At 32.8% G+C, this 25,307-nt stretch overlaps 1 protein-coding gene across 2 annotated transcripts in view; it reads left to right on the forward strand.

Moving 5' to 3' along the window:
- Nucleotides 1–25,307, forward strand: part of LOC128983360 (atrial natriuretic peptide receptor 1-like) — a 282,494-nt gene that overhangs the window by 219,361 nt on the left and 37,826 nt on the right. For both annotated transcript variants that reach the window (XM_054402630.1, XM_054402622.1), the window contains exons 4-7: nt 2,525–2,639; nt 16,948–17,086; nt 21,746–21,932; nt 23,985–24,076. In XM_054402630.1, coding sequence (XP_054258605.1) covers nt 2,525–2,639; nt 16,948–17,086; nt 21,746–21,932; nt 23,985–24,076 — 533 coding nt within the window. The remainder of the gene's footprint in view (nt 1–2,524; nt 2,640–16,947; nt 17,087–21,745; nt 21,933–23,984; nt 24,077–25,307) is intronic.

Below are 25,307 nucleotides of genomic sequence, written 5' to 3' on the forward strand. Positions count from 1 at the left end.
TTTTGTTACCAAAGGCTATATGCTATCATATATTTACATAATTAGGTTATTAAAAAGTTTTCTATATTACATTATATTTAATTAATTGCCTATTGGTCTCCTTGGATAATTATTACACATGGTTTGGAAAAGGTAGAATGAAATATTATACTGACCTACAGTTTAAAAGGAAAACATTGAAATTGAATTATTTTATGGACAAATATCAGTGAAAATATACTGAATTGTTACAACCTAAGTCTAAATCAGGTTGTATTGAGATGTCATGTCTATTTTTATTTCTTGTAGGCAATAATGTGTCTTTAGTCAAACCTCTTGCTGGTAACTCTAGCTAAGCAAAGCAATTTACTTACCGTGCCGCTTTTAAAGCATTATTTCACCAAATTAGACTTATATTTCTTTTTATATCATCTCAAAATTTATTTTGTGGTTTTTAACTTTCAATATATAGTTTTATTTTACATTTCACTTGGTTCTTACTGTTTATACTTCATAACATTTTCCTCATTTCAATTATTTGGCCTGTCACAGTTGAAATGTATATTTTATTTGTTGTGTTTCAAGTTGAAATAAAGTGAAAACTTTGATAACAACCATTACTATGTTCTAACGTTGTAAATGGTTTCATCAATAAGATACAATTTAAATACTGAAAACTCTTTGTAATCGTTGAATCGTTTTCCTCAACAACATTTTAACTGAACAACGTCGAGATTAAAACAGACAAATTTATTACCATTCCTTTTCTGTCTTTAAACGATTTAGGTCTTGAGTCTCTTCTGTAATTATTTTTAAGGGTCTGATTTATTACAACATTACCATTTTGTAGCACCAATCATAATAATGCATTTTTAAGTAGGTACGTAATAACATATCAATCCTTGTCTTCTAAATAACTATAGGCTAATCATTATTATTTAATAGTTCGTTTTTTTACGTGGACTGACAAAAAGTTGACAGTTTAAGTAAAAAAAGACAAACTTTACTTTCCATAAGTTTATTTACCTAAACAGAAATATTAGATAAATGTATCCTTAACACAGTGCGTTTATAAATACTTTAACGTTATTAACCCACCATTACTTTCAAAATTGCAGTTTTTTTAATTGTTTTGGCAAATTAAAGATTTACCAGTCTTTAAGTTGTAAAGGTGTGTTAAATAGACTAGAACTGTGTTGGGAAATTTGATAACAAAAGTTATTTATGTTTACAATATGATTCTAAAACTCTCATATCGAATAAAATAAAGCGAATCTTACTAATATTATAAATCTGAAAGTTTGTGAGTTTGTGTGTATGTTTGTGTGTATGTTTGTGTGTGTGTTTGTGTGTGTGTTTGTTGCTCAATCACGCATAAACTACTGGACGGATTGGGCTGAAATTTGGCATGATGATAGCTCACATTCCCGATTAACATTAAAGCATATTCTTATCTCAAAGACCCTTTCGGGCTCCGCCCCAGTGGCTCTGTAGTTTCCCATGTTAATCTTATGATTTTTCATATTTAAAAGGAATTAATGAATCTTAACAGCTGTCTCAATTAAACAAGTTGGTTCTGTTCTATGATGTTCAACAGCATAAAAGTTACAAGGATTACCAACAGGGTGCAGCACTATTAATTTTTTTTTTATTTATGACAACAGCTAATTTCCAACTAAAAGGTGAGTGAGCGTAGCGAACGAACTTCAACCTTGAGGCGAGTTAGCGTAGCGAACGAGCTAACCTGAAGGCATGTGAGCGCAGCGAACGAGCTCCAACCTAAAGGTGAGTGAGCGTAGCGAACGAACTTCAACCAGGACGTGAATGAGCCATGCAAATACTTATGAAGCTAAACGGGGCGAAGCCCGCGGGTACAGCTAGTATAAGAAATAATTGACAAACACTTACCTATTGAATTGTATTTACTTGCCTATACTGTTTTAAACAAGAGAATGATTGAGCTACAGTAAAACCTTTTGAATGTAGTACAAGTTACTACAAGTGTAGTACAGAATACAAAACTGTTTTTAGCCAAAGGTTATGAAAAAAAACTGTGAACAAGTGTAGTAACAAAATAATCTAATACATTATAAACCCACCACTAATTTCTGGCCTTGCACTGATGCAGTATTGAGAGTGTCAGGGCTAAAGCCACTGGTATTTGCACACAGTAAATCAAGCTAGATCCAAAAATGGTGCATTATAAATCTTTTTTGCCTTTTAGCGTGATAAAAATAGCAATTTCAAATTCTAATTGTTATTTCAAATACAAAGTTGATTTAACTTTTCCCAAACGCTTGGAAGAAAACTCTCATTTTCCTTCACTGTGCAGGAGTCTGGTATAAACGCTGTCTCTTAAATCAATGCATTTACCAAGCTGCCGGTCGTGGGGGCGTGCCGCGTATAAAAGAAGCCATACGAGATATCATGATGACAGTTTGTGTAGACCCGCAGATGTAAGAGGAATCAAGCTTGCAGTGGATTAGTTCTACTCGATTGTCAGTAGTGAGTATGATGCTAATGTATTTATGTATGTTTGTTGCAGTAATGGTGGTATGTGCTGACCCTCGGACTGTCCGTGAGATCATGTTGGCAGCGGAGGAACTCAACATGATTGACAGTGGCGAGTACGTCTTTTTCAACATTGAACTCTTTAACAGGTAAATATTACAAGTGTGTCTAACAGTTATTATACTGTAATCTTTTATTCAGCATTTACAAAAAAAATATTCTAAATAGTGTAACAGGAAATGCTAAACCATTGTATAATTGCTTTTACAATTTTTAAACTTCTTGTCAAACTTTAAACTATCAGCTGAACTTGTGTTCATTTCCTCTTGTACGCTGTATTTTTATAAATAATATCATAACAAAAAAAAAATCCGATGGATACACATAGTTAGCCTTAGCATGCCAAAAAAGAGTTAACCACTTATATTGTATGGCATATGAGTTCAAATTAATCGGTGTGTTAAACTATACACTTTTGTCATTATTTGAGTTAAAATCAGAAAAATAATCTCGATATTACGAATAGGATATGTGAAAACTCTTGCATTGAGTTTTAAAACTGTGACTGTACATGTTTAAACACATTCTTAGTATTAGGACTTTAAAATATATTAAAGAAATATTTTATACGTAACGGTCACTAGTTCACACACGTAACACACTAGTTTATGGCTTAAATATTGGTTTGATTGGTTATATTATAATTTTACGGTACTGTAAATGTTTTGTGTATTCAGTTGCTAAAACAAAGAGAGACGGTAACAAGCTAGGTGAAAATATTTCAACCGACATAAACTGTAAGTGTTGTTACTTGTTAGATGCTTGCTAACAAGGGTTTACACTCAACAAGTTTCAGGGAGTGCCTTAACAAGTGAAACAGACGTATTGTATACAACAAGTCTTGGCATAAATATCAGACAGTATGTTGATAGGTGGGCTAGGTACATCTGTAAGTGTTGTTACTTGTTAGATGCTTGCTAACAAGGGTTTACACTCAACAAGTTTGAGGGAGTGCCTTAACAAGTGAAACAGACGTATTATATACATAAAGTCTCGGCACAAATATCAGACATTATGTTGATAGGCGGGCTAGGTACATATGTAAGTTGCCTAACTACTAAACTTTATGTATCGTTAAATGGCTTCCGCAAAATTGTAAACGTATAGCTTAGGTTTAAAGTAAATATTTGGGTACTCACGTATTATACGGAGGCCACTTATTTTACAGCGCTGCGGCGGTTAGGTTAGGTTGGGTTATCATAAGTTTTTATGACTCATCTCGTATAGTTCGATTCATAACGAAACTAGGAAAGTTCTACAAACATATTTATGATAACCCAACTTAACCCAACCGCCGCAGCGCGCTGTAAAATAAGTGGCCTCCGTATAATACGTAAGTACCAATATTTGATATTTAATCTTCCTTATTTAGTGACGTATAAGTAATATGATCGAAAAAAAAACTAAATTAAAATAAAACTATCATTATTTTCTCTTACACAAACATTTTGCATTGTACGTTATTTAAAATTAAACGTAACAAAGGAATTAATCTTATTTGTCCATATGTATGATATGCTAGGTGTTATTAGGCAATAGCATCTAATTTCCTTCTATACGTATTCTATACTTAAGCAAAAATTTACTTTCCCTTATTAGGGTGGTTGTGAATTTATTTCCTTGTTAGAATGTAGTAATTGATACAAATATACTTATTTAATGCAGTTTATAAAAGGGAAATAACTACAAAATATACTTTCACTTATTTAAGTTTTTAAGGGAAAAAGGGAAGATGCGTTTTCGAACACGTGTGGCCAGATCTTACTGAAAAGCATAATCCCTTAAAGACATCAACATCCGTTTTTACTTGTAAATCGTTTTAGAAAAACATTTTATAATCTACTAGCAGAAAGTTTAGGGTTTTAAATATTACGAAATAAGATTCATTCACAATTTAATACACATACGCGTGTAATTTCTCCTATACAGGTATTATTGTGAATATTTGGTGATAAGAACAATAAAATATTTAAATGACTTCGTAGTTCCTGGCTGTGAGTTATCATGCAACCTGTTGCTGTGAAAATAAAAATTAAAAATATCCTTCATCCATATTTAAATGCCGTTTTAACTATAACTATTACAGCAGGTATAAGTTTCACTATTATTTTTTACAGCGTAATTATGTTTTTGTTTTCAAGTTAAATTAGTTATGCTTTTTGGTCACACTGTCATTGCCATAAATTATGTAATTTTTTTTAATTACCAAATCTTGTAGTAAGCCTAGAAATTAAAGTAATAAGATATATTCTCAATGTTGATATTAATTGCAAATTACGATAACCCTTCCTATTGCACAATGATGGTAATTAATTTTTTTTATTTGTAAAAATATTAAAATAAATTTGACCATAATTGTCAAGTGTTGAGTATAATGGTTTTGTGACAACAATTTGTCGTTAGTACAATTCAAGGAAATCATATTTGAAGGAAAGTTACACATTAAAATTATGGCGAAAGCTAATCAGTTATGTAAAATATATGCAAAGAATCACACGTAGAAAATCAATGCTTTATATATTTTTGTAAACTATATCTTATTTGAGCAAATTTCCTATGGAAAACGCTATTGCCGCAAGTCACAAGCCTACCTAGACCCAGGGCAGATTGCATTTTTCACTTTGATGTCCGCAGAGTTAAAAAACACCAACTGTTCAAATGTATTTATATATATACATGGAAAGAAAAGAAAATGCAGTACTTACATTATCAAAGCTCTCACCCATTGTATGTGAAGATATAATTTCCAAAAAACTTATATATTAAGGCAAAAACATCTAAAGTAAAAAACTTATATTAAAAAAAAACACAAAATTAAATTTTGCTTTTATTGGATAGTGCTATCCTTCAAAATAATTATTTAATCGAATAAAAAAACTACTCAACCAAGGTAATAGGTCTTTGTGACCCTAAATTTATTACTCGGTATTATTCTGGGCTACAAAAGATTTTCAGTGTAACGAAAGTAGCATTAAATATATTTAAATCTTCCCTCTGTAGAGAACATTATTTATTTTCCAGACCCAATTTAAAATTATGCTACTCACAACAACAGAAATTTTAAAGGCTTTTGTACCTTTAAAGCCCTTCACAAAGAATATACACATCACAACTCTAAATGCAACCAACTAGTCTTCCAAAATTCTGAGTTGGCTCACCAGTTGGTACTTAAAAAAAGTCCCCATGTTCCCCTCTGACATAGCTTTAATTTTTACTTGTTATTTTGTTTATAGTTTTAAAAGTTTTATAAAAATGCATTGTTTAGTTTATTGAGTGCATAAGAGGTTAACTGTAAGAATGGACCATGTGGTCCTAATGTTCGCCTCAATAAAAAAGTATTTTAATTAATTAATTCATTATTTTTTAGATATTCAAAACTTATTTAACACAGCTGAATTTCAATTTCGCTTCAGGTCTATTTTTACTTTTCCTTCGATAAATTCTCAATCACATATACTTACTCAAATTTCGATTATTTGTAATTTTTGTCCATTCAATATTTACTTTGTTCATTAATTTTTGTCTTCTCTGCTTGGAAACGTTTATATATAAAACGAAAATATGCATTTAGTTTAACGTCTACTATTTAATTCGTCATCGTTCCAAACAAATCCTGAGTAAATTGGTAATTTGGTAGCGTCACCAACATCGGGCCCAAGGCAGCGATGTCGTGGGTTCGGATGCTGGTCACTGCTGCAAACATTTTATCAGTACAGTTCACCTTCGTATTATGCTGGCTCCCCCTTGCTTTGCTGGATACGTTTCACGCACAGATCTGCAGTCTATGTGGACGGGCAAATGCAAGGTTAAAAGAGGCCACCAACCTTTAAAAAAAAATATAAAAAATAAATATAACTCGATAAGTCGAGTAAAAATGATCCGATTTTGATGAAATTTTGTACTAACGTGTAAATGTACGTTTATTCGAATGAGTTTGCTAACCAGCATGATGGTGGGTTTTTTGGAGTAACAATTAGGTTCTCTCATTTTTGACCCTCAAAACAGAACATTGTAAAACTTTGTCAGACTATTTTATAGAGCTGCAAAAAAATCTTTAAGTAAAATGAAGCGTTTTTTATGCATGACGGTTCCGGAATAAATAAAAAAAAAATGAAATAATAATTCCTATGTTCTTTTTGAGGATAAAAAAATTATTATTGTGAATAGTTTATGAATATATTTTGATCGAAATTGAAAAATGTGTTTATTTCATACTAATCTATTAACTTTTCATAAAAAAACCCCTAATTATATTCCATATATCAGCAAACCTGATTTACAATTAATGTTATTTATAAAGTAAATAAAGCTGGCAGTTTAAAGGAGACAATATAATACTATTTGTGATATAAATAACTATATAATACTATTGCAAATAACTGATTCTATTAATTTTTTATCTTTAACTATTCATTACTTTTACATTGTACATCTAGTTATTACTTAAAAACTTTAAAAGAGTGCCCTTAATACGTATATAGGCTAAAATCTTGTGTAAGTACACTAAGTTATTTCGAAGTATCTCAATCACTACAAGAGCGTTTTATAATTCAAGTTTATCTTGAGTCCATATTCAAATTAAAACGTATTTACAGTTTCAACGGTCCAAAACTCTCGCATGTGAAATCTGCACAAAATGTGTATCAACTCATAGTTCAATAAACAAAATAAACACATGGTGGAACTACTTTGTTTTAATGTTATGTTTATTTTTACTAATAAAGTTGTAGTATTTGCGTTTATTAGTAAAATTTAGGAAAAGTAAATTCGTGAGATCCTAATGGAACCTTCGCAATGTGTGTGCCAGGTCGTGCGTGTAATTATCCTGTTGTAGAAATACGCTAAAAACAAAAGCATCAAAGAGATCGATAATACTGGTTGGATTGCTAGTAAATTGAGCGACTTTCATTTAGCGTTGGTGTTTTCAGCATAGTGTAGATATCTGTGCAAACCCACAATGACAAGTAAAAACCTTGGATTCAAAATTGTGCCTTAGTAGTAGAATATTAACTACAGGATTTAAACATTTACTGTGTATGTTTGTCATTCTGAGCTATCTATTGAACAGGGGACTAAATCAATCTGTTAACATTTGGTTTTATTAGTTTTTAAATAATCCATATTACCACAAGATGGTAACTGAAATGAGTTTTTTATGGTTAATCGTGTACTGTCCATTAGGACAGTTTCTTTATACTACTTTTCGAGGAAAGGTTACGCCATATGTTTAAAGGAAAATGTTCTGGTACAGCTAATTTATATTATTTGAGTACATTAAAACAAAAAACCTTATATAGTTTTTAAAAACCAAGTGTTAAAATTGAGTGACAACTCAAAAGTAATATTCATTGTCACAGCTATTCGAAATATCATCCTAATTTTAATCAATAAACCTCATAGTAACTCAGGGTTCGTGCTCGCCAGACAATTGTTAAGCAGTTGGCGTGCCAGCATCGCTTTAGGCGCAGCTGTGTAAGGACTGATAAAGAACGTTGCCTTTATGGACACACTCTACCCATGGTTTGATATATAAAAAGAGATATGGTACCTTTTTATGGACCTGGACATAACATAACCCCGTCGAAGCAAACCTGCAGACTAAGCGATTTTAAATTAGTCTTATTGGGTATTAAGTCTAGAGATGTAACGAATAGTGCTTTTGGCCGAATACCAAATACCGAGTATTCAGTGAGGTCTTAGGCCGAAGCACCGAATATTCGGAATTGGGCCGAATGTCAACGCCCAATACCGAATACAGTAAAAATTGCCGAATAGACCTAATACCGAATAGTAACTGTAAATTCGTTACATCTCTAGTATTTACTAAACTTGTCATATGTATACCCTGTTTGAATAAGATTAGATTTAACGTGTACTTAGGTTTACTACGGAGAAGGGTAATATTATATTTCATCACTGGAGAGTAATGCTCTTGTTAAAATATAATATCTTTCATTGAAGTTAGAAGACAAATTCTTGTTGGTGACATATTGATGGAGGAAATTAACAGTTTGATTAAACTAGAGGGAATTGGAAAAAAACCTTGGCCTGCAAAATTTTTATGATTGTTTGAATGTTTAAAAGTTATATTTGTTCTGGGAATTCTGTCATCGCACTGCAGTAGAGAAATGTATTGATTCAATGTGCACGCATTCATTTGACTCGTCAAAAATATACGGTACAGTTAATTTTAATTCAGTTGTTTATCAGTACGAAACATTAAATATAAAACTAGCACCATTGAACGTATTTTTTTTTTACTCCAATTAATTAATCAAAGTATTTTATTTACCTTACAAAATCCTTGTTTGTCCTTGGTTTACATGTTTCGTGGTAACTGCCACATCATCAGGTTCATCCTCTCTTCTACGATTCGTCATAAACTTAAAACTGAAAATACAAAACGCACGTACCTATATGTTTTTTATTAAATGTACGTGTGTTTTATGTTTCAATTTTCAACATTCCTAATTATAATTTTTAGTGACACCCCTAAGGGGAAAATTATGTTACAGCTAAAATGGCGTCAATTCGGAACTAATTTGGCCTTAAGATATTAGAAGGTAAGCTAATTAAAACTTAAACAAATCTGCCGTTCAGTTTTAAGTAAATTATGTCCACATATTAGACAGTGTATTGTTGAAACATTAGTACCGTACTTTTGTTAGACTACTTTTGAAGTGGTTTCTTATAGTTGAATTTTACCATATTTCAGCTCTTAATATCTTGAGCTCGATATTAAATTTTATTTAAACAAATTAATTTTTTGAGCTTTATTGTTGAGTTCCAGGTAGTTCACTAAAACGTCATAAATACTTTACACATTTTATATCACTTAAAATTCCACGTCTAAAGTTATATGATAGCAAAAAACTTGCAAATGCCGAATAGAAATAGTAAAGTAATAATCTAAACTTTTAAAATGCTTAAGCAAGTACATGGTTTACAGCACGAAAGTCAGAGAACGTGAGTTTGTTAATTTATGAAACACGCCGACACGACTTTCTACTTGCTTTGTAAAATGATACTAAATGTGACTTTGGTGTGCAGCAACGCCATTAAAATACATACTTGGTAATACTTTATTGTGTTTGTGTTTGATATCACAGTTGTCACATTAAATATGATACCCATTAAAATTTAAATATTATCCTGTAAGAAATATGCCAATTTTTTAGAATGGAGAAAACAAATCATATTCCAAGCCATCATTTAAAAATATATTTGATTATGATGAAGGGGCCAACGTACAATTGCAACCGCGTTTTGTAGGTTGCGCTTTTAAATACGAAGCTGATAGAACATTGGAAATCTATACATTAATTAATTGTTATACTGTCAATATCAAAATTACGTAGGATCAGTTGAGGCGTGAGGTAAACTTTAAATCGACGTTCTTAAAAAAGTATACTTTTATACGGAAGCTTCGGAAAGGTGAAGTATATAAGAGAATAATCAGATTTTAATAATGCATTACCATGATGTAAGGTTTTGACGAGAAACGAGAAGACGTTCTTTGCACACGGTGAAACGTCAAGCCCTATGAATACACTACAGGTGGATTATTCGGCGCTCACAAGAAGTGTAAATCCTGCTCCAGGCTACTAGATTATCAAGAAAGGCTTGTCAATATTCAACGTTTGAATTGGAAACACTCTTTAAACTCTTAAAATCTTGTTCCATCGTTTACAGTTAAATTAACTTTAAAATTTAAAAATTTAATGATTTACAATGTATACACTTATACACTTTCTGTAATTATTAATGGACAAGTAAATGCTTGTCGTAAAGTCTTCACGAAATAAATAAATATGTTCTCGGCAAAGTACTTGTTCGTTGTTGCTCGTTTAGTAATTATTTTTCATATTCCATTGATAAATTTTAACATTATTTCAAATATTTTACCGGTAAATACTCACCTATATGATATAACTCTAACTAAACATGATTCATTATATGTCCGAAGTCACACAGTCATGGGTCATGGTTGTATCCACCACCGAAAAATAACAATGGTGACTATGGAATTGAACTAGTTCAAAATAAATCGTTTGGTTTTAATAACAATAACATTGTTCGAGGCTTTTATTAATTCAAAATGCAACCACGCTTGTTCAAACCCTTAAACTACTATTTCAGTTCTCCTAACATAATGAGAATAATTTATTTATAACGTTACAGCATGTCAGAAACAATGGTAAGTGAAGTAAATAAACCAATAGTTTTTTAAATTTGCTAAATAATTCTCAAACACATTAATTTAAGTCATCATTATACATAATTTTGTAAAACCAGCCTAAGATCTGCAAATAAGTGTTTCTTAACAAAGAAGTGTTAAACAGGAAGGAATAATGAAGACAAAGATAAGAACCTGGCTAAATTTATAATAACATTACATGTATCAGTAAAGAAATGTTGTGTCTGACGTTGTAACACTGTTCATCTTTAATAAATAAGACTAGTGGCTTGTATTGAAGCCCTTAAAATCTACAATTTAAAACAAATAAGAATGCATTTATCAATGGGTCAGGATAAATATTTCTGTACACCATATCCTTTGAGAGAAAATTTTCTTTTTGTTTGCTTCGTTTTTGTTGTTAATTTTCAATAAATAACTTAATTATATCCATACTTTTAAATCTGCTAAAGGCAACAAATGTTATTGTTAGTAAGTAAAGACTGTTTACTGGTAAAATACTGTTACGTAATATAAAAAAATAATCGTCAATCGGTTTCCAAATACTTTGACACTGGTGTATGATAATTATTGACTGGGCTGTATTTTATATGAGAATAAAAGAAATAATAGATTGAAAAATAGTTGAACTGTATTTTGAGAAAGAAACATTTTAAAAAGTTTTTATTAGCTTGCTTTCTTGTCCGGTACAAATTTGGAAATCAATTTTATACTAACTTCCCGACGAGCTAGAGACTTGAAACTTGAAACGTAGCTCACAACTGGAAGACAATGCAATATTATATAATTTAATTTTCATATTTCCTTTGGGCTACGCCCCATGGGCTTGTTTTTATTAAATCGCTTTCTTGAAAACCTTGATACTTCCCGATGAGCTAGAGACTTGAAATTTGAAACATAGCTCATAAATAGACAATACAATATTATATCATTTATTTTTCATATTTCCCTTGGACTACGCCCCGTGGGCTTGTTTTTATTAGCTCGCTTTCCTACAAATTTTAATATCAATTTTAAACTAAGTTCCCGATGAGCTAGAGACTTGGAACTTGAATCATAGCTCACAAGTGGATGACAATGCAATATTATATCATTTAATTTTCATATTTCCCTTGGGATACGCCCCTTTGGCTTCCAAATTTTCCATGTTTACATTTTAAAATAATGTAAACATATAAATGAATTTAAGTCAGCTGTAAATACTTAAATTTGACAGTTAGAAGAGCAGAGGTTAAGAGGTACAGGTTCTGTTCCCGAGATATTCTAAAAATATAAAACAATCATTTCAAAGTAAAGATAAAACATCTGATTACAGATAATAAGGTTTTGGGTTTTGGTTAAGTATTAAGAGGCTATATAAAATAGATTTAACATATTTACACATTAAAGACTAAAAACTAGATAATAATTTATAAATAAAAATACTTTTTAAAAATGCCACGTTTTTAAACGCACTAAAAAGTATAAAATAATTTATAAAATGTTGAGAAAATAAATACTTGTAAGATTTAAAACGAAAAACGTGGGGCGCATGTCATAGATCATAATAGTTCAATACGTGAAGTTAATTGTAAATCAGCATGCGCCCCACGTTTTTCGTTTTAAATCTTACAAGTATTTATTCTCTCAACATTTTATAAATTATTTTATACTTTTTAGTGCGTTTAAAAACGTGGCATTTAAAAAAAGTATGATTGTGCCTTAAGCCCAACGACATTGTGCCTTAAGCTTGAAAATGAATCCTCAACAGTCAAGCTACCTTTTTCCTAGCTCGAGATATTTCTTGGGGACCGATTCGCTTACGGAATTAAATAAATATACAAATAACGACAAATTAAATAGACAAGTAACGATGTGAATTATTAGTTCGTGATCAAACGTTTATCAAAGCTGTTCGGCATTGAGTATACTCAATTATAATTGCAAACCAATAGTTACATGATGAATATTAATACAGTTGATTGATTCTGTGTGATATATAGACATCTATGCAAAGGTAAGCTATCCCTTTGAGCTGCATCACTGCCCTAATAGCACGAAACTACCAACTGCTCTAACATTGCCCGGGTCTTGCGTCTCTACGATATGATGTGTGTATGATCAGGACATCAGAAGAGTATATGTAACGCTCCTCAAACTCCGAGTTCGGACAGTGTCCGAACTATCGACACGTTGTGAGAAAACTGGTTTACGTAAATGCCAAAGTCCCAGAGTTCTTCGGAGTTTCAGAAAAGCTAAATAGGCGTACATAAAACGTGTTTTTAGCAAAATTAACTGTTTACGTCATCCAGATCTCCCCGTTTAGTGTCGAAAGATTCCTTAATCTCACATAACATCACAAATCAAGAGATTTGCTAATGAGATAATTCAATTTTCTGTGCATAGAACGATGATATATAACAAATCTTTCCATGTATTATCGATTAGACTTATCAATAATTTAGATAGTGAGATAAAAAACCTTAATAACCCTAAAAGCTTTTCTAAAGCAGTAAAAAAGCTGTTATTACAAAGATATGAAGTATAAAATCATTACGTAATGAAGATTTAGTGTTTTTCCAACTATTAATTTCTACACATGTATAAATATTAGGTATCCTCATTTTGTTTGACAATTCCATAATAGTTTTAGGTGATAAAATCTTTAGTTATGTTTTGATTTGTAAGTGTAAGTTAATTTCTTTTTTACACTTCTGTATTGTTATATAATTTGTGTTTTCACTTATTAGAAGTAAATTTTAGATTTTCATAGTCCACAACTCTGTAAATGTATATGTTGTTTGTATATTTGTTGTTCCTGTCCTGGGGGAAGAGTGGACCTTTGGTCTAACTCAGGGCAGGTTAAATAAAGAATTTGTCATTTGTCATTTGTCAAATCAAGTCATCGCGTGACACTTAAGCACTACTGCACCACAGAGATCAACTGAATCACTGTTGTATCACACCTGTGTGGCAAAGGATACATCGTGCATGCCCGTTCATCGCCAACAGTGTAAATGCTGGGCGTGACATGCATAAAACTACACTCCTGGTCTGTGAAAAGTGATATTTCGGTGTTTGCGCAAACTATAAAATAATACCCACAACCCAACTTGGACAATTACTTTTGCTCACATTGTGTTGTGGTAGATTTGCTCAATCTATGAAGAACGTTTTGACTTCGACACTTGTGTTAATTAGTTTAACGAACTTAACGACCTCAACCCGTTCTGGACATTTCGAATCTGCAAATGTCCGAATAGAAATATGCACAAACTGCAACGTGAGTATTTTACACTGTCCGCTTCGTGAAGTTGGTAACATTTTAGCGAATTTCCCTATAGGGAAGTAGCTATTACCGTAGGTGGCACGGTAAGACCTAGACCCGGGACCGATTTACTTTTTCATTTTGATGTCCCCAGAGGCCAAAAACACCATTCGTTCAAATTTTTATATATGTATATATATATATATATAGACTTATATATATATATATATATATATATATATATATATATATATATATATATATATATATATATATACGTCCGTGAACGCGATAACTTGAGTAATTTTTGTCCGATTTTGATGAAATTTAGTTTAAAGGTGTAAAGCGGGATAAACTTGAATGAGTTCGCGAACCAGCACGATCGGACCATGGGAACGGGGCTTTACAAGGGGTTTTATGGGGTAAAAATTGGTTTTTCTCACTTTTGACCCTCAAAACACAAAATTTCCCGATTTCTCTTTAGACCTTTTTAAAGAGCTTAAAAAAACAAATAATTTAGTATGTAAAAGTATTTTTGTTCGATTGTTAGTAACGGAGAAAATTAAAAAAATTGTAAATTTAAAATTCCCATGTTATTCTTATGGAGAATATTGTCAAATGTTGTAGTTTGCTTGTTTATGGATATATTTTGATCAAACTTGGCAAATTTATTTATTTTGTACTAAGCTATCAATATTTTACTCAAAAACACACTTTATTAGTTTCCTTGTAGCAGCAAACCTAGGTACTCGTTAAACCTAATGTTATTAAAGTATATTTAACTGAAAATCAATTCAGACAAATGGAAATTCGCTTAGTCGGCAGGTTTGCTGCGGCGGGGGTATTTTTTAACTTTGTCCGAATTCAGATTTTGAGTTTGACATATTGTATAAAATCTATAAACTATCCCATAAACTAAATATGTTAATTATATCATGGTAACTAGATAGTGATTGTAACTAGGAGTAATCAAGTAACGATAATTATTTCAATTACGACCAGTTTATTAGAAAATGTTAAAAATACTGACGTATTTCAGCCAAATAATTGACGGTGTTTCAAATTTAGTTCTTGAGTTTCGGTTGAAAAGATGGTTAAAACGTATGTGAAATATATAATTTTCCCTGTTAAATATTTTGAAATTTAATAATATGACACCCTGTATGGTGGTGTCTATTCACTCTCCTAACAATTTTGTTATTGTTCACAACATGCAGCATCATCGTTGTCAACAGTTTCAAGGCCCTTAAGGCCTTAAAAATCACATGTTTACCATATGAAAATATTTTTAATTGCGAAGTTGTGCCTTTAAAGTTAAATTAATTACATAGTTTTTAGCCATGGTACCAAAAGCACAAAAAACAAGAACTCCAAAACACAATCAAAACATAGCTTATAATTCAAAGTAACACATTTTCATACTAATGAGTATTCTCGCAACGGTGTATTCCCAAAAGAGTGATTTTAAATAACAGTAGCCTAAACCGGAGTGTGACAAGAAAGATATTAAAAGAAATATGTTCGGTAATAACACCCGACCCCACTGGGATGGGAAAACAATAAGAGAAACTTGCCCGTTTTGTTTTTCTTTTAAGGTCTGAGGAAATATCTTTTCAATTCGAAAAGCTGGTATCTTGTAAAATATCAAATTATTTGTTGATTTATTTGTTTTTCTCCTTCATATAAAATGATTTGTTTTAGGACGTTTATGATTGAATGTCCAGTAAAAATCTTATCATGTAGAGTGTAATATTTATATCCTTTGAACATATTGCACTCAAGGATAAAAGAACTATGTTGCTAGCCTACTTCATAAACATGCAGTAGGCTTTACCTTACCACCTAAAATTTTAAGTTATAAAAAGTGATATTTTCTACATACATACCGGTACTATTATTTTTCATCTTTTGATAATTAATAGGGCTTCTTATGTATATGTGAAATTTGTGATTGAAATGTGTTTAAAACGATTGTTTTGATAGATTTTTGAAGTAATTGTACGATCACAAATATATTTTTAAATGTCAGATACCAACATCAGGAGGACCAACATTCTTATCACTAAAGAGGATTTGAAATGGGAAATTATATTTTCCTACAGTTACCTAACAATGTACATGTTCTCTCACTGATTTGAGAAAGCAAAGCGGCCAATTCGCTCATCAGTGAGACAATGTTAACATTGTCTCACTCTAATTACTTTGTCTCACTCCAGATTTGCAACGTGAAGGCACGAAATAGTGAGCGCGTAACATGAAGGCAACGTCGTATGCGCGCGAAATACGTTGGCAGCACTGGCTGTAAATCAGCTGGTCAGCTGTTGTACTGTTGTATTTGTCACTTCACATTAAATGTTATATTAACAGTTCACTTCTGTGTAAAAATAGGTTATGTTTCTTCACCAATTTATTTGTTTTATGGTAACTGTAGGAAAAGTATAATGTGCAACTCGAGTTCAAAGTACAATTGCCTCACTCGAGAAACCATTCCTCACTCGCCTACGGCTCGTGAGTAAGGATTTCTCTCGAGTGAGTCAATTGCTCACTTTTCTCACTAGTTGCACAAATAACTATTTCCTTCTCATTTAGGAACATGATAAGCGATAAATCTTTAGCTTTGGGCTTACTCTTATTCTCATGACACTAATTTTATTTATTGTCCTACACAAAACTAATTTCATCATATTAAACAATATTAGTTGTAATATAATCTACAATCATACGAGTTAGTGAGGAAAATAGTCTGTTTGCAGTGTTTTGTGCTGTTTAAGTTTCCATCACAAAACTGCATGAGAGAAGGATTTATGATCAACGGTCAGCTGCAGACAATTGGTGTTAATTGAGGTGATCAGAGATGTAATTAGCAGAGCAATGCGCCATGTGCCACTCTGTGTCTGGTGTTGGTGACAAGATGTGTGCAGATACAGCAGTGATGTGGTGTCGTATGTTGCAGTATGAACCGACACAACCCATGGTTCGTCAGGGAGGACTCCGCTGAGAGGAACGCTAGGGCCAGGAAGGCGTACTCGGCCCTTCTCACGGTAACTGCCAGGACACCAAACAACGAGGCCTACAGAAACTTCAGCTTTGAGGCAAGTCAAACTGTGGTCTGAAAATTATGCAAAAATATGCAATACCTGGAGACCAGTTATTTCAGTTTTGTTGTTATTAGGTTTTAAGGTTTTTATGACTCATTGACTAATAATAAGCTAGTACTAAGTCTATGCTTTGCGAGTCCCATGCCTCACTTTAAGATTAAGTTTCCTAAAATGATTCACTCGCTTAGCTTAGTGAAGAGGTGTTAGGTTAATGAGACATAAGACTGCTTAAGGGTGTTACTCAACGTGTAATGAACAAAAAATTAAATTACGAAAACAACAAAAGTTAAAAGTGTTACAACAGCAAAAGAAAACTTTGAAAAATGCAAAAAACAACAATAATAAGATAAATTAATTTGCAACGTTAAATTTACAAGAAAAGAAAATCAATTGAAAATATAAAAGAATTAGTTACTGACAAATTATATGACTTTTATGTTTGACAAAGTGTTAGTTAGATATTTTATTCTTTCTACATACTGTCTATTGTCCCAGAAGCACACACACCGATACACGCACTCCCAAACTCCCGATCTTCTTTCTCCGGTGGCCCGTGGTGATCTCCTCGATGTTTTTTCTTCAGATCCTCCAGCTCCAAGAGTCTTGACCCCTCCATCTTCATCATTAGCCCTTCTCATTGGCTGATTACCGATAGGGTGTGTGGCTAATAGGTTAACGGTGTTTCTTGGAAGTCAGCCCTACCGGTCATCGCCTAGCTCACATCAGCTGGGAAAGGAATTTGTAAATCGATGCTCATGCTACTGTTCAACTCTGTTCACACCAACTGGTCGACTAAGTGTAATGTGAACAGAGTGTCTGCATAGATGAGCACCGTGGGTACGGGGTTAATCCCCTTTCTTACACCCCCCTGGTTAAAACGTCAACCTACCACCGGTTGACAATAAAAAAGAAAAAAAAACAACTTAAGGAGATACGCGGAAACATCAATCGCGAAGGTGGGAATCGAACGGATATCTTGATGTGCGTTCCGACTCTTCTTCCCCCCTTCCTGCGACGCGACGCGATCTTGAGGATCGGCGCATTTTCTTGTTTCGCGACCCTTCCAGCGACGCGGTAGAATGAGCTGGTGGTGTATAGCTCATAGTCGCTCACGTCTTCTTTCGCCCCATCGAGTCTCCTTAAGTTAATTGATTGTTTCATTAATTTTGAACTATTTAAATTTTAGCTGTTTGTTAAGATGTTTTATTTTTTAAATTATTATTATAAATTATTTTTTGATGTTGAGATTATTAATGGTTTATTCTGGGTAACACTTTGTTACATTAATAGTCTTTTTGAGGGGTTTGAGGTTTTGTGATTAGATTCATTTTAATATTGAGTATGTGGATGAAATATGCTGAAATAATGAGTAAGATTGTTAATATTACAATCCAGACTAATAAAATGTACAAAATTACTCTTCTATCATCTAAAATGTCAGTCCAATTATTCTTTAATGTTATATGATTAAACAATTTAACAGGTTCTAGATTCTTTACAACAAAGGTGGGAGTAGTGATATTCCAATCGTCTATTATGAAGTTTGTGATGTTGTTGAATTCTGATCTATCGATCCTGTCTAGTGGGTCAACTTTGAGATAGTTTAAATTTGTCCATGAAAGAGGAATTAAATGAAAAATGGCTGGTGATTGATGGTCTCTGGAATCACAAGGAATGATAGTGTCAATGATTATTGTTTTTCCTTGGGAAACAGAACAGTCACAAGGTAATCTAATCTCTAGAGTTCCGGTTCTCATTTTTGGTATGGTTTTAATGTTGGGTTTGTTCAAACAATTGACTGTTAAGTCACTTTTTATGTTGGTGACTAGAAAAGTGTTAACTGATTTTTCTTTTACAATCACGTGATTAGGTGAATCATAGCAATGAAATTCACAGTGACTTTTTAGGTCTGAAATGTCTGTACCATTTAATAAATAAAGTGCACACATTGATGACTTGGAATATTGTAAATTGTGTCTTGGGATCAAGCAAAGGTTAGAATTGCGTTCATTGCAGTATTCATTATTTTCGGTCTCTACAATGTAAGTTGAAGTGTTCGTTTTAATGACTACAATTTTTGTGAGAGGTACCGGGATCGGTACCCGGCGCCTCCACCATGCGAGTCCCATGCCTCACTTTAAGATTAAGTTTCCTAAAATGATTCACTCGCTTAGCTTAGTGAAGAGGTGTTAGGTTAATGAGACATAAGACTGCTTAAGGGTGTTACTCAACGTGTAATGAACAAAAATTTAAATTACGAAAACAACAAAAGTTAAAAGTGTTACAACAGCAAAAGAAAACTTTGAAAAATGCAAAAAACAACAATAATAAGATAAATTAATTTGCAACGTTAAATTTACAAGAAAAGAAAATCAATTGAAAATATAAAAGAATTAGTTACTGACAAATTATATGACTTTTATGTTTGACAAAGTGTTAGTTAGATATTTTATTCTTTCTACATACTGTCTATTGTCCCAGAAGCACACACACCGATACACGCACTCCCAAACTCCCGATCTTCTTTCTCCGGTGGCCCGTGGTGATCTCCTCGATGTTTTTTCTTCAGATCCTCCAGCTCCAAGAGTCTTGACCCCTCCATCTTCATCATTAGCCCTTCTCATTGGCTGATTACCGATAGGGTGTGTGGCTAATAGGTTAACGGTGTTTCTTGGAAGTCAGCCCTACCGGTCATCGCCTAGCTCACATCAGCTGGGAAAGGAATTTGTAAATCGATGCTCATGCTACTGTTCAACTCTGTTCACACCAACTAGTCGACTAAGTGTAATGTGAACAGAGTGTCTGCATAGATGAGCACCGTGGGTACGGGGTTAATCCCCTTTCTTACAGCTTATTTATAATTCGAAAGTATTTTTATAAAATAAAATCATTAGGGAGACCAATGACTTATCCTTTCAATAGCAGAAAATTTCTAATGGACATATATTGAACTAATTAAATCAATGTCAAAGGTAGGATACATTTTGAAAGTTTATTAAACAATTATAAAGCATGGATTGCGTTTCAATTCCACGAAGGGCACTGCGCGACAGTTCATTGTACATTTTTCTTTTCACCACTTTATTTCCTACGAGTATGTTTTTTAGAGTAGGGGGATTGTTATAAGAAAGTTATGTTTTTCTACATCAAATAAGTGTAAGAATACAAAATATACCCTACTTAAAAAAATCTAGATTAAAGACAAAATCATGCTTTCGAATTTAAATGTTTATCATTCCCATCCACGTACATCATGTACAGAGTGATGAATTGTTTAAGTAACTTTGTTTTAGTCATAATTTTTTTAATCTTGTATTATATTTGAAAATTGTCTAACACTTCCCTTTCATTATTTAAATATTCTTGAAGTACGTTTATAAAGTAATTTAACTGTGTAGAGAAGTTCCAACTCTGGAGAACCACTTCACAGTGTTTAATTCTTTAGAGTTCATCAGCGCCAATTTTAAACTATTCTCAAGTTTACAGCAAACTTTGAACATCAGCATTCCGACCCTCTCGTCTTTGGTTTTAAACGATTAATTATGTTCTCTTTCAATAGCTAATTTATGATATTTCAGCGAATTTTCCTAAAGGGATATAGCAAACACCTTGTTCTCGTTGTAAGGCTCCGTACTTCAAGGTCAATGTACTTTTTCTGATAAAATCCTGTATTTCTAATTAGCAGTAAATGCAAATACTCGTTGAACCATTTGTTTCTGTGTGTAGATCAAAGGACAAATATATTTTTATAGTTCATATTATCCAGGGGTAAATATTAGAGTTTTCTATTTTTACCTTTATAGCATACAATTTCGCAATTTATTACTTACCCATTTTGTAGAACTTAAATAAATTAATAATATTCTATATTAGAACATTATTTTACGCTAAATGGCTACGCAGAGTCTTTTCACTGGATCACTGGAGAGTAAATAAACTGCTGTAGTTTGTTAAATATGGAATAATATGATAATTTTATGGAAACATTTTAGTGAAAATTCAACCATGAAAATAGAAATTCTCTTTGTCTGCAGATTTGATGCGGTGGTGGTGTTATATAAATGATGTTGAACCGAATTTGGTTGAGTAACAAATACAAGTTATTTTTTAAGCTATCATAATTATTATATTCAACTCTTAGCTTATCTTTTCTTAAGTGCTCACCCCACAGCAAGTAAATTTAAAATTAGGTTACAAAGTTTTAAACACTCTGATAGTGTAAGGGATGATAATAAAACTTAAATTCGTCTACTCAGCGAAAAAAGTTTCGAAATTTGAAATTTTCATGAAACCTTTTTAGTGAGTTAATAACTCAAGCACCAGTTTTTAAAGAGTTGCCAATGTCATCTAGAACTTTATATTGATTTTATTCTATCCTTAACTCACTCGAGCTACTCTCTATTAAATGCATCGTTTAAATAATCATGTCTGGTAATAGAATTATTCAAAAACGCTGATTTAGATAGTTCCAATGGAAATTTAAATACTTATACGGACTAATATATAGATCTAAGAGTTTTAATAAGATGTTTTACCTATTTTACAGTAGATGGATAAAGAAATTGCGCAAAGTTTGATAGTGTATTGCATTTAAGGATTGCTTTTAAGATTTTTATAACCACAAGATGATTGACTTTGACACTCTGTTTGCAGGTGAAGAGGTTGGCCAAGGAGGAGTTCAACTTCACGTTTGGTAACGAGTCTGTGTCGACGTTCGTAACAGCGTTCTACGACGCCGTGGTGTTGTACGCCCTCGCCCTCAACGAGACTCTAGAGGAGGGTGGCTCACAGAGGGATGGCATCGCCATCACGCGGCGCATGTGGAACCGGACCTTCGAGGGTACGTGGCAACACCTACACGTGCCTAATATATAGACTATACGTGTACTGTACAGTAAGGGGCGCATACATGCCATGTATTTCAAACGACAGTTTCAGCAATACTAGCCGTCCTAAAATAGTTTTGAACCATATAAGTGTTTTTCCTTTTTACTTGTTTATTTTCTTTTCTTAGTACCATACTACTAGGATATTTGGTTGGGTAGGCCAACGCAGATGGCGTTGCATTAAGCACTAAGAGTAGCATTTGCCAAACGAACAGTGTCTGATCCCCGCCGTCTTCGTGGTTGCTGGAGTCATTCCCGTAAAACCTTTGGCGTCGGAGAGAAAGGCAATTTATCAGCGCCGTGGGGAGGACTAGGCACGAACAGAGGAACGCACCCGCACCTACCAGCTGTGGCAGGAGAGATGATGACAGGGACGCTGGACCAGGGGACTACATGGTGAAGCGTTGGGAAAGGCCCCGCCTGTAGGCTTAACAGTTAGTAGGACTGCTGTGGTGGACACGGTCATACCGATGATGACGGAGGGTGAGGACAATTGGACCTGTGTGTCACATTACATACAGGGTATTCTCCGTGCCAAGAAGCTCGACCTTGACCGGGATGAGGTGTAGGTCATAAAGAATCTAAATTCCAGAAACGGTGAGAGCCCTGAGGGCTTAGGTCACATGTTGGCCTGACTTGAAGTAACGTAACAAACAATTCCAGGTCTGTGTCCAACAGAGTAGAGGGTGTTTTATTGTGAGTAGTCTGATTATTTCAGGAGTCTCACACTACAGGCTGGCTACCTGTGTGCGTAAAAGGATTTTCCCTCCTGTCTCTAGAAAAAAAAAAAAAAACTATACTAGGATAAATTTGTTTAGATTAGTTTAACGATGGCCGTGAGGACGTGCCCCAAATGACAATAAGAACGACTCGTCTCCATAAGGGTTTTAGTCAAGCAAATCATTAAATGGCTTTTATCAATAAGATAATGCCATCACATTCTAGGCCTAGCCTGATTTAATGCGCAAAACTGTCCTGGCTAGACCCTTTCGTCTTTGAATGAGAAAATCTGGTGATTGCTTTATCAATTGAAATCTTTGTAAATATTGTTTTCTGTGTTCTATATGTTTTATTTTACTAAACTTATTATATTGTTTGGAACAATTAATTGCATCTAGCAAAGAGTTTTCATTATTAAATTTATACTTGATACGGATAGGAAGTTCAGACAATGTAAAATTAGGCTCGTATTTCCTGGGATCCATTGCGGCCAGAAATTGGAAGTCTTCTGTGTGTTACAAGAGTTTGATTATTGCATTTTAAAACCCTTAATATGTTATTGTTTAGCTGCTTAAAGCCTATAAATTGTTATTTATGTTAACAAAAGAGTTGAATTTAAAAGTCTTTGTTTTTAAATATTGTGTTATGAGTTGGAATTACATCTTTCACACAAACAAATTTGCATTCATGCATGTACAAACAAAGCCATTTAAGTTTATTCGTGGTTTCTAAACTTTGTTTCACTCGTTAGTGAATGAATTATTTATACTTTAGTTCAAAGATACAATTATTGTTTTAAATATAAATTCTATCGATTATCATATTCATCCTACCAAAAACAATCCAGTCCTTCGGTCCAAACATATCTCAAAACTTTTTCCAACTTCCTTTTCATGAATTTCTAAGTTGTAAATCAGGTTTCTCCCTGCTTTATGCAACAAACTTTGAAATCTACAAGAACACCCATCTATCTTGGGGACTGTATTTTGAAAATAAATTCACTGCTAATATATCTTACTTGACTAGCTGTTACTTTCTTCATTGGGCATTCAATGGACTGACTAAACCTCTAAGCAACTGTCTACTCTATTGAATAAAGATCACATTTGTTTGCCGTATAGTTACAGTAACTGAAGCGTTATTTTAATGGAATGTGTCTGAAAGCTATTATATTTTAAAACTTACAACTATGTCGTTTCAACTAACAATAATTTTATATCATATCTCCTTAGTATGTATATGGTATTAAAATATTGTATACATATTAGTCTGTTTATCTGTGGCAGGTATAACGGGAGATGTCAACATAGATGCCAATGGAGACCGCATAGCAGACTACTCACTGCTAGATATGGACCCAGATAACGGAGAGTTTAAGGTACGTAAACAAGTAAATTTACTTGTTGTTAAAACTTATACTTGGAGGAATAGTTACTGCAAGTTACGATGAAAACCTACTTATTATTAAATTCATTAAATTTTTGAAGGTTTTTTTATCGTGAAAGTTATTTTATTATTGTTGTTATTATACTATGCGTGGTCAGCTGGGGATGCTACTCAAAGCTGGGCGTATTTCAACTCAAAAATGAGCGAGTGATGAATGTGAGATGCCCTGTTGAAGCTTTGTTACCGACCACCGTGTACAGAGGGGTTCGATCCTTCATTCTTTCTCTGTCTTTTTATAAGTAATAATTATAACTATATGTGTAATCCCCATTTTGATTGTAAATAATAAAGTCCAACTAATAAAACATAGGTTTCAAAATATTACATAATAATACTTTTAAATGAATTAAAAATACTAATATTTGTTTTTTTTTATATTTAATTTAATCAGTTATGTTTTTATTTATAGATTAAATAATACAATACGTAGCATTATGAAGCTAAAAAGGAATACAAATTTTAGTAGTGATGCTGATATTATTATACTATCATTTAGTTAATCGCATGACCTTTGTCGTTACGATTTTGAGCTTTGGAGCAGAAGTTATTTTAAGCTCATTAAAGGCATTTTTTCAATTTCGCATGGACCTCAGAGAACAAAGACTTTTGGTTGCAGAAATCCCCTTTAAAATTGGCGAAATGAGCTGGTCATGATCAAAGCCCACTGAGAGAAAGTTTGTTCTGAGTACATTTAATCAACTGGCTGAATATTGCATTACCTATGATGACTTTTATTCTTTTTTGCTTCAGCACTTTTGTTCTAAACTAGTTTTGGGTTTTTAGCAATAAAATACAATTTTTAAAAACCTTTACCTTTTACATGTATGATTTAACTACTGTATATAAACTCGTTTATGATTGATAGGCCTGATAAGTTTATTTATTGATATACGTCGTATACCCTCTTCCATTGTTATTTACCCATCGTTTATTCTAACTAGAATTTATCATTAAAATAAAATATTAATATTAATATTCTACGACCCTACAGTAAAAATACATTTGTAGAGTAATCACTGCACGGAACGAAAACAAAATTAAACACATTACATCTCTCTCCCTGACTTAAATAATAACGTGGTGTCACGTCACCAGACAACAACCGTTCTTCAAAACTATTATTTTATTTAACATTGCTTTATCTGTGCTATACATTTATTTTC

Source organism: Macrosteles quadrilineatus, unplaced genomic scaffold (assembly GCF_028750875.1).
Source record: "Macrosteles quadrilineatus isolate MER2022 unplaced genomic scaffold, UCM_ALF_1.0 Scaffold_1__1_contigs__length_201487025, whole genome shotgun sequence".
NCBI classification, from domain to species: domain Eukaryota; kingdom Metazoa; phylum Arthropoda; class Insecta; order Hemiptera; family Cicadellidae; genus Macrosteles; species Macrosteles quadrilineatus.